Source organism: Populus euphratica, unplaced genomic scaffold (genome assembly GCF_000495115.2).
Source record: "Populus euphratica unplaced genomic scaffold, PopEup_1.0 scaffold105.1, whole genome shotgun sequence".
Classification (NCBI taxonomy): domain Eukaryota; kingdom Viridiplantae; phylum Streptophyta; class Magnoliopsida; order Malpighiales; family Salicaceae; genus Populus; species Populus euphratica.
The window spans coordinates 294,376-305,532 of NW_011499990.1; the positions used below are offsets into that span (position 1 = coordinate 294,376).

General features: G+C 32.1%; 1 protein-coding gene across 1 annotated transcript; it reads left to right on the forward strand.

Moving 5' to 3' along the window:
* Nucleotides 1-1,183: 1,183 nt before the first annotated feature.
* LOC105140324 (cinnamoyl-CoA reductase 1-like) lies at nucleotides 1,184-7,859 on the forward strand. Its single transcript, XM_011047117.1, has 6 exons — nucleotides 1,184-1,436; nucleotides 3,532-3,701; nucleotides 4,561-4,752; nucleotides 5,649-5,811; nucleotides 6,208-6,394; nucleotides 7,596-7,859. The coding sequence occupies exons 1-6, from the start codon at nucleotides 1,316-1,318 to the stop codon at nucleotides 7,738-7,740; spliced, it is 978 nt and encodes a 325-aa protein (XP_011045419.1). The 5' UTR covers nucleotides 1,184-1,315; the 3' UTR covers nucleotides 7,741-7,859.
* The last annotated feature ends 3,298 nt before the right edge of the window (nucleotides 7,860-11,157 follow it).

Sequence of the window (11,157 nt, forward strand, 5' to 3'; positions counted from 1 at the left end):
ATTGATGATCGAACAGACACTCTCTCCTCTGCTTCTTCTTGTTTTCCTCTTTGTCTTCCCTTGCCTTTCTTTTTGTCTTTCTTTTTCTTTGTTTTTGTGTCTATCTCTCTTTCTCTATAATGTATGTCTTTCTCTCTTTCTATTTTCTGGGTTTTTCCTCTCTTTTTTTTGTGGTTCTTGCTTGCGTTTTTTCTGTTTTTCTTTTTGTGCAGGGATGTCTGCAGGGAAAATTCTCTGTGTATGCTGGTTTCCTTTACTCTCCTTCTCTCTGTGTATTATTTCTTTCTCTGGGTTTTTTGCTTTGTTTTTGCTCTGGTTCTGCCTCTGTTTTTTGCTCTGGTTTTCCCTGTTTTTTCTGGGTTTTTCTTCCTTGTTTTTGCTTGTGTTCCTCTCTTTCTGCTTCTGTTTTCTTCCCTGGTTCTTGGCCTGTTCGTCCTTCTCTGTTTTCTGGGTTTTACTTGAGTTTTTCTCCCTCCATTGCTCTGTTCTGCTCTGCCTTTTATAGAGCCAGAGAGCCTCAAATTCAGTCCTGTCTTTGCAGGACTGTTATTCAAATCACGAACGGGATCATGGGCAGGAGACGTGGTCCATGATTTGCTGCAGATTTCCTGTTGAATCAGCTTTCTCCGTACGAATCGAAAGGGATGATGAACAGTGCTTCCAAACGGCGTCGTTTGTGTCCTTCGGAATGACTATTTTTCACTTTGTCCCTAATTGGGATCTTAATCAATAATAATTAATTTCTAATTGTGCCATTGGATTAAATTCAATTTGAATCCCTGAGTTATAGCATCATTTACATAACAATCCTGAGTTTCTGGATTATTCAATTTGGTTTTTTTAAACTTTAGTTTCCTAGTAATTTTTCTTGAATCAACTCCAAAGTTTGGTATTTTTTCAATTAAATCTCTAATTCCTTTAATTAATTAAATCAAAGTTTAATTAAGTCCTCAAACTCATTAATTCTTCAATTAAACTCTTGATTTTATTAATTAAAATAATTCTAATTTTAATTAAATTTTCAAACTTATTAATTCTTCAATTTTTAATTAATTAACTCTTAAATTTTAAAAATTTCAACCATTAACTTTAAATTTATGCTATCTTAACTCAATTCTCAACTAAATTTATTTTTTTAATATTTATTTAAAAATTAGGTTATAACAAATAATATGAATATCAAATTTGAATAAGGCAGATAGGACAGACTGACAGATGCTTACGCAATATCAGATTAGATCGAACAAACTATAAATATTTTACTTCACGTAGACAGAGAGCATCAGGGAAAAAAAAACAGAGAGTGAGAGCGATAATGAGCTCTGGAGCTGGAAAGATTGTGTGCGTGACTGGAGCCTCGGGTTATATAGCTTCATGGATAGTCAAGCTCCTCCTCTCACGTGGTTACACTGTCAAGGCCTCTGTTCGTGACCCAAGTGAGTCACTCGCTCCCTCTATCATCCTTTTCCCTTGCACGGCTTCTTTCTTTTTTTCTTATTTTTTTTGTTGCTTTTGATATAAGATATGGATCATTATGTTATTTAATTGCAAGAATCAAGAGATACTCATTTTTAAATAATGGTAATTTGGTTCTTTGATGGGAGTGATTAGATCATTGCTTTGCGGTTAATCATGGATTTTCAGGGACTAAATCTTAATCAATAATAATTAATTTCTAATTGTGCCATTGGATTTTTTTTTTTTTTTTGGTGATCGGAATGAATTTTAAAGAAAATGCAATCTACAACAAGCTTCTTCTGCCTCCAACATAACAATCCTGAGTTTCTGGATTATTTAATTTGGTTTTTTTAAACTTTAGTTTTCTAGTAATTTTTCTTGAATCAACTCCAAATTTTGGTATTTTTTCAATTAAATCCCTAATTCCTTTAATTAATTGAATCAAAGTTTAATTAAATCCTCAAACTCATTAATTCTTCAATTAAGCTCTTGATTTTATTAATTAAAATAATTCTAATTTTAATTAAATTTTTAAACTTATTAATTCTTCAATTTTTAACTAATTAACTCTTAAATTTTAAAAATTTCAACCATGAATTTTAAATTTATGCTATCTTAACTCAATTCTCAACTAAATTTATTTTTTTAATATTTATTTAAAAATTATGTTATGACAATTCATATATATAAGCTTGTTGTAGATTGAGAATTACAAGTAGTAATTTGGAAGTTCTTATTTCGCTAAGGTTAGTAAATATTAAAATCATGAATCGCAGTAAGCGATGATGATAATGGTATTTTGACGTTAACTGAAAACATGAAATGTTTAGCAATGAGAAAAAGATTGCCTTTTAATTGAGTTAATGTAATGATAAATTCAAAGGTATGTTCTGTTGCTGTTGTTGCAGATGTCAGATTGTTTTGGCATTAAACAATCCGAGGGGATATTGGCATTCCAAAAATGTCTAACCACTCTCTCACTATCCCAAATTTGTTTCTTATTTTTGTACCAAAACATGGAAAAGTATTTGAAAATTATGGTTAAGTAATGGGATATCAAATGGGGGAATATTTCAAAAATCTTTTCCTTTTTTGTGTTTAAATGGCTGGGGTATGAAATTGGGTTAAGCCTCTCTCTCACCCAATTGAGTTAGAACCATTTCTTTCATGTTTAAGCGCACAATTCCCCTTCTTGTACGGGGAAAGATACCTGCTTTAAGTAAAGTTCCGGTAGTGTTTCTGGCTTGTCTTCTTTGTCGATTTATCTTTTTTTAAAACAAAAAATTCTTTTTTTTTAATCTAATTTGAACCGTGATTCTACATAAATTCAGACTTTTGGATCACCTGTTTTGTGATTTCTTGAGTCTCTCAGGTTTACCATTCCTCATGGTATTTTAGCTCTTGAAATTTATGTCAACCATCTTTTTGCCTGATTTAAGTGGTCATCCTGCAGTGACGCCATATAAATCCAGACTTTTGGATCACCTAGTCTTGTGATTTCTGGAGTCTCTCAGGTTTATCATTCCTCATGGTATTCTAACTCCTGAAATTCGTGTCAATCCATTTTGTTACCTGATTTCAGTGGCCATACTGCAGTAATGCGGCATTGTAAAAAATTGGTCGTTTTATGTCATTTTGTAACCATGTAGTAGTGATAATGAAAGGTGTATGAACAGAAATGCTAGTATGCGTTACTTGTTTTCTCTTGAACTGAACCATGAAAGTCCTTAAGCAAAATGCTCTTACTAAAAAATAACGCTGCATCATGCATTATATTGCAAAATGCTCTTACTAAAAAATAACGCTGCTTCATCATGCATTATATTACACTAAAACTGAAAGTAATCTATTTTAGTGTGCTTTGGAGAAATATAATGTTATTGACTATATAGTTCGGGCATGCTCTGTTCATCATGACAGAATGATCTTACTTGTGTTTTTTCCTGTGAGGTTGACTTAGGGGAAATAGTGTACTTGTTACAATTTTTAAGTTTGCCCATCACAATTTATATTTACCAAAAACTACTTGCAATTTCAGTGATTTACTGGTTGTTGTCAATTTATATTCCACAGATGATCCCAAAAAGACACAACACTTGCGTGCACTCTGTGGAGCTCAGAAGAGACTTGAGCTGGTCAAAGCAAATTTATTGGAAGAAGGTTCCTTTGATTCTATTGTTGAAGGGTGTGAAGGTGTTTTCCACACTGCATCTCCTTGTTATTATGATGTCAAGGACCCACAGGTTAATCCTGCATACCCACTCTTAAATAACTGCAGTTTTTCTTATGTACATGAGACTTCATTATTTATGAAAATCAGGTAGAAACTTAAATAGTGCCCCAAAATAGCATGTATCTTTCTCACAATCATTGTGATATTCATATGCATCAGGGTGCTGAAATATTACACCCTGGATGCTGTCTAAATGCCGAATACTTTGAAATATTAAATTATTAATATTGAAATGGATTTAAAGAACAAAACATTATGGATCAGTCTTTCATAGTGTACTTGAATCCAAAATTAACAGCAGTACATGGTAGATTCATTATTTTATTGATTCACTGTCAGGAATAGAAGGGCATTGTGAACAGATTTACTTCCTGCTAATTAAGATGCTGTCACAAGAGCTCATGGCTATGAGTAGGATGTGATATTGTTTGATATCCTTCATTGTTGAGGTACATGAAAGTCAGGCTATGTATAAGATGCAGCAGTTCTTTGAGACCTGTATATATATGTTATCAAAAAACACCTTTTCTTAGGAAGGTATCCAGCATCGAGCAATATAGTTTTCGAATATATCTTACACAAATGCTCCCAGGTCAGTTGTATTGGGCTGTGACTTGAAGCTTTCCTGTAAAGGTTAAAAAAAGGTTTGGCCTATGTAAATGCTATTTGCCTTCACTGATTCTTGAACTATGCTATTAGAGTGCAGCATGGGAACTTATTTCTTTCAGTTTATGCTGATTTACAGTCTGAAAAAATAAATTCTGTCTTTTGTTCTTAGGGTCATGTTTAGATGAACTTTTAGATGTTGAGGTCTGGATTTGTTTTGATTTGTCTTCAAATGGTTGTAATCAATTTTCTTCTCATTTCAGGCAGAGTTGCTTGATCCTGCAGTGAAAGGAACACTCAATGTCCTTGGCTCATGTGCAAAACACCCATCAATCAAACGAGTTGTGTTAACTTCTTCTATGGCTGCAGTTGCTTACAATGGGAAACCTCGGACTCCAGATGTAGTAGTGGATGAAACTTGGTTTTCGGATCCGCAACTGTGTAGAGAATCTAAGGTGTGTGCACGTGCCGATACTTTCTGGATCTTCAGGAAAATTAAGTTATCTCACTTATGAAATTATATTTTTCAAATCTTGTTCACTTTTAGTGTCGAGTTGTTTCATTCTTCATTGCTTTGGAAATGGAAATCAAATCACACAGTTCACTTTTATCCATTTTAATTCTGTTCTGAAACTGAGTGTACTCTGGGATATGGTTTTGCTGATTGAGCCAGATGGTGGTGGCGGCACAACTACATTGCTTGCAATTTTGTCATTTTATGCTAGGCGTAACTTCTGCTTATGATGTTTCTTTCTTTGTTTTTATGTTTGTTTGGACATTGCTCTAAGAAAGTTGGAGGTTTAGCAGAATAATAAATTATCATTTGTAGAAAGTCAGAGAAAATAGTGATAGAAAGATATAAGGATGTAATTTTTTTCCCCGTTCTCACATCAGATATGAAAATTCTTTTTGAAGATGAAGTGTTTCTAAATGGTATTAAGAATCTATCTTTCATTACTTCTGCTATTGACTTCAAAACTTTCACTGTAAGCTACTGCTCCTTTGCTTCTATAAAATCTTCTGAATGAAGTTTCATTTTCTCCTACCAAATCAGTAATATATTAGTGAATAAACAAAGAGACACGATAACCATCTTTGTGATGTAGCTCCTGAGAATTAAACATCAGTAATATTTTTTCTCATGATCAATTCGAACTTATCTCTCATAGTTATGTTCAATGTGCGGTTTCTCTCATCCTAGGCCATTCCATTAAACACAATTCTGTCTGCTGCCTTTTGATGATGTGTAAGTAATGATAACGAAATGTTTCTACCATGTGCATTTGACAATGGGCTGTGCTAAGATCTGCAGTATTTTGTCTCCAATCCCTTATTCCCTGTATGTTTTTAGCTTTGGTACGTGCTTTCAAAGACATTGGCTGAGGATGCTGCATGGCAATTTGCAAAAGAAAAGGGTATGGACATGGTTGCAATAAATCCATCAATGGTTATTGGTCCTCTCTTGCAGCCAACACTTAATACAAGTACTGCAGCAATTTTAAGCCTAATAAAAGGTACTTCTTTATGCTAACTAGACTAATCTTTTCATCCTGTACGTAACCAGTAGCATATATTTCATCTCAACAAATCACTCTTGCATAGAACAAATTAGAAGCGCATAAAATTCTGTAGAGAACTTGCATAAGTGACGTAAATTGCAAATTAAAAGCACTCATTTTATGTTTGTTTGTTAGAATTGTTAAATCTCCCATGCTACTGGACAACAACACTGGCTGGCTATCTGTTACACGCTTTTTACCAAGTTAAAAATACTGTTTTGAAGAAGAGAAACCCAAATATTAATAGTTGTTACTTTATTAACGTAGAAGAGTAATGTAGCCAACTCTTTGTTTGATAATATTCTTTCCTTAAAGCATGTGGCTCTTTTCTTACCTCTGTGTTGAATGCAGGAGCACAAACTTTCCCCAATGCATCTTTTGGATGGATAAATGTTAAAGATGTTGCCAATGCACACATACAAGCATTTGAGCTGTCATCAGCTAGTGGGAGATATTGTTTGGTTGAGAGAGTGGCACACCACTCAGAAGTAGTGAAGATTCTGCGAGAGCTTTATCCTGATCTCCAACTCCCGGAAAAGTAAGTCTTTTCCCACTATAATTTACCCTTTCTATTTATTGTTTTGTTCCGATGATTTCTGATCTCAGTCACAATACTCTTGTTCTCCCTACCCTGTTTATACCTTTCACGGCATTTACCTTTTTGTCACCTTATTTTGTGTGGTTTTCACGGCGGCATATGCATTTGGTAAACAAAGATTTTGTTGGGGAATCCGACCAATGATGTACTGATATTTGTTCATAGAAAGCCAAGCACATTGAAACAATATTTAACGTGGTTCGGTAAATCGTCTACATCCACGGAAGAGTCAATATTATTAGAGATAGAAAAAGAATACAAAACAAATACTTGGAGGAGGAGGATTATACTCACTCAAAGTCAACTCCCAGCTCATTGCTGCAGTTGCAGCAGGGCTGCTACCCTTGGCAGCCTTTCTTTCTTTCTTATTCTCTTACACACACTCACCACTCTCTCTCATTTTACTATCAAACAATGCCTCTATTTATAGACATCAATGGTAAGACAAGATTGTGGCACTAATGGTGGCGCAACACATGGGTTGCATTATTTTTGTCAATGGTGGTGCAACTACCATTGTAGCCTTTTGACAATGGTAACTCTACTCCTTAGGATAGGCTTCAAAAGTGTTGCCCATTAATTACAATATTCCAACAGATTTTAGTAAGGTGGCAGTGTGCCTACCCATTCTTGTGATGCTTATTACCGGCCTCACCTTCTTGTGCCAGTTTAGAAGGCACATAAAAAAGTCCGTTCAATTAAAGAAAAAAAAAACAAGGAGAAGTAGAAGTTTGTCTGTTCAGGAGCCAGCATTCTATTGCAAAATGTGCATTAAAAAGCAGATGGCAACACCATGCCTGGGTAATAGTGGTGCACATTTCGCCTGGTTTCCAATCATGCATCTCTTTTGAAAAGTGTTTGACCTTGAAATATAAGTACACGATGAAAGTCACATCTTGAATGGTACAATCATCAGCTAGTCCTTTTTGATGATTTGTTGTAGCTAGTTCTAGTTAATTTGTTTCATGGAATAATTCGACACCAAAATTCATCTGTGTTCATTCAAGGCCACTTTTTTCACTAACTTAAGTGTTTGAAGATCATTGAACAGAGTAGATTGTTCTCTTTGAGAATTCTCTGTCATCATCTTCAATTTTTCTTCAAAAGTTATATTGAATTCCTTTGTGATAAACTTTGGCAGGTGCGCCGATGATAAGCCATGTGTGCCAATCTATCAAGTTTCCAAAGAAAAAGCCAAAAGCTTGGGTATTGAATTCATTCCTTTGGAAGCTAGCATCAAGGAAACCGTGGAAAGCTTGAAGGAGAAAGGATTCGTCAGTTTTTGAGCATTTCCTGCATGCAAGAGTTTTCTTACGTGAAATAAATAAACGGTGGAGGGTATAGCATAGAACTCGATGGTGATTTTGCTTTCCATGCATTGCGATTGTTTTTATAGTTATGGTTTTAAAAAATAGTTTAATAAAGAATTGTAAGGTTTATTTTAAAAAATGAGGTGTTTGGTATTGTGATAGAAAAAAAAACAATTTCTTGTATTTTATTAATATGCTTTTTATTTAAGGTTTGTTTGTAAAATTACTTTTATATATATATATATAATTGCAAAACATAGGTGTTTTGTAATTATGATTATATAACGAAATGAAAAATCCTTATACATTAATTTATTTTTTCATTGCTTTATTAAACTATTTACAATTTTATCATGTACAAAATCCATACATAAAGGCTTCTATGATCCTTGAATGGTCGAATGAGGAACAATATCAGGTAAAAAGTCATCGAAAAATAAATTAAGAATGTGATCATACTTAGAAAAAACTGCATCATTGTTCGATTTCTTTCTAATATAATTATGTAGTATTATTAAAGCAACTATAATCTCAACTTGTGTTTTGTATAGATAATCAGGCATGTTTTGCAAAATTCTTCACCTTTGTTTCCATGCCTTAAAAAAACACTCTATCACGTTACGTAGTGATGAGTATGTGATTAATATTTAAAAGTGTATTTTTATCAAAATTCTATATCATCATTTTGTACTTAAAGTATTAATAACTTCTTAACTAAAGCATATTTTATAATACAAGTCTGATACTATAAGATACCTTTAATTTATGATAAATATAGGCCTATCATATAATTGAAAGGATTGATTAATGAGTTAAAGTATTAAAATTGAAAGGACAAAGAAATGACTAAACTTAAAAAAAAGATGCTGGTGTAATCCAAACTACAACACTGTTCGGTAATTAGGTCATATCTGAAGTTGTAGATCCCGAATTTAGGTCTACTTTATATAGATAGAAAAATAAGACATACGCCTACAACTTTTATAAGGAGTCCAAGATTTAAAAAAACCATTTTCAAGTCTAAATTGTAGCAACAACTAAGAAGTCTGAATCTATCCTGCAGCCCAGACACTGTTAAGTGTTCAGCCTATATCTTGAGTTCTAGAAGCTCATATGACCTCAATATTTTTTTCCTAAAAAGATGAGACAATATCCTAGAACTTTCATGTGGAGGTCTGATTTAAATTCTGACGTTATCAATGATGTTTTAGGTAGACAAGAAGATAAGAATTGTCACCAAGTTAAAAATTAGTCACTCACTCATCAATTAGTCATCAAATCAATAATTTTCAATTTTAGCCTATAAAAAAAAGCATTTGTTATGCATTTAGGCATCTTGGTTTCCAAATCAAGATCATACTCTTGCTTTATCTATTTGTATTTTTATAATGTTTAAGTTTTGCTTTCATTAATATCTTGTTTATGCCTTTCATTTCCTTTCCTTTACTTAGTTAGCTTTTATTTTATTTACGTTCTTATCTTGAGTATTTATGTCTCTCTTTCATTATCTTTAGTTAAGTTTAGATGCAAAGGTTACACTAATGACGTAAGAATAAATATAATGTAAACTCAATATAGACTTTAATGTTTAATACTAACATATTTTGTATTTGTTATCTTATTCACTTTTAATACTTTGCTTGTAAAATAATTACTCTAGATTTGTATTGTATAACACTTAATACAACAAATACTTGGTACTTTCATAGCCTAATTGTATGGTATAATCGATACTTGTGCTATAAAAAGAACTTGATTTGTTGTTAACATAAGTTATAATCATGAATGTCTGATAATATTTACAAATATTAATATTATTCGAATAATATAACTAATGCAATCATATTAACAATTTATAATCCAATTTAAACATCTTTTATGTGTAGTTTCCAATTAAATAATAAAAGTTTATATTATACTTGTTTGAAATATCATTAGTAGATCCTTTAACCTTGACATTTGTTGTTATCATTGTTTAATCCTCATATTGATTTTCCATCTCAAATTTCTCATCAACTTCTTCTTCTATTATTATTATTATTATTACTACTACTATTACTATTATTATTTTTGTTGTTGTTGTATTATTGTTATTTATAATTTATACAATTAATCTCCCTGTAGTTCGACTCCAATCTTACCAGATTATTTATTACTTCGACACTCTTGTACTTAGGAGAAGACATCAATCTTTTGGTCGTATCAATATACACGATTAAACATTTCTTTCTGACCGCTTAGTTGTCCACAACGCCTAAATTCTTGGAAATGATACCTCACTTTTGTGGAGACCCGAATACCTATACTCATTGAGATATGCAGCATAAACCAAATAGTATTTCCCTGCAAATAAAAATATGGTAATTTTTAATAAAACTAAAAAAACAAATTATATGCCTTCAATTACTAAATCTTCAATTTATTTCAAATTACAACTTTCAAGTGGTTTTGAAAATTTTATATCGTTATTGTTAATAACCTCAAGAAAATTATATATATCGTGTACATTGTCTTCCCATCCTACCCACACAAATATGAATTGTATGTGAAAACTACAAGCGACCATGATATTTTATGTTGGTATACCTTTTCTTCCAATAAATAGAATTTGATTTTCAGATAATATACATGCATGAACATGTATGCCATCAATTGCACTGACATAATTCTATAGGCCTTAAAAAAATTAAGTAATCATAAACATTTATAAAATATTTCATACTCATTTAAACAACTTAATTAAACAAAAATTCATTTTATTTTGAAATGTGACATAAATCTTGAATTCATTACAATTTCTCTTGATGTGCTCGTAAATTGTGGATATACTGGTTTTATGACTTTCACAGTAAGCAAACATAATGATTTAAGCACTTCTTTTAAACATCTACTAACAGTTTCACTTGAATGTTGAAATCTCTTCTGCACTTGTCTATTTGACACCCCAACTGCTATTGTAAATAGAAACATCGACACATTTTCAATAACGTTCATTCTTTTTAAAGGTTTTAAGCCATGGTGTGTTTTTAAATCATTGCACAAACTTAACAAAGTGGTTGAGTTCATCCTGAACATGTTAACACATTGTTTCTAATGATATCTTAAAACCTCATTCAACTAACACATCCCTGTATTGTACAAAACCATACATGATTCTTTATGCATATAATTAATATAATACATGTTTATAGCTCCACCCGTGCGTATAATTAATTTATTCATATCAAGCTGCCTCCTTAAAAAATTGATGTCTTCTCCCAAGTGTAAGAGTATCGAAGTAATAAATAACTTGGCAAGACCGGGATCGAACCACAAGGAAATTAACTATATAAATTATAAACAATAACCAAAAAAAAATTAAATAAGACTTTGAGATTGTAAGATTAATGTGAA

Bases quoted from the DNA above. Each gene is read 5' to 3' on its own strand.
- LOC105140324 (XM_011047117.1), top strand. From the start codon at position 1,316: ATGAGCTCTGGAGCTGGAAAGATTGTGTGCGTGACTGGAGCCTCGGGT. The intron at 1,437-3,531 runs GTGAGTCACTCG...TATATTCCACAG, and splicing joins GGCCTCTGTTCGTGACCCAA to ATGATCCCAAAAAGACACAA. The intron at 4,753-5,648 runs GTGTGTGCACGT...GTATGTTTTTAG, and splicing joins AACTGTGTAGAGAATCTAAG to CTTTGGTACGTGCTTTCAAA.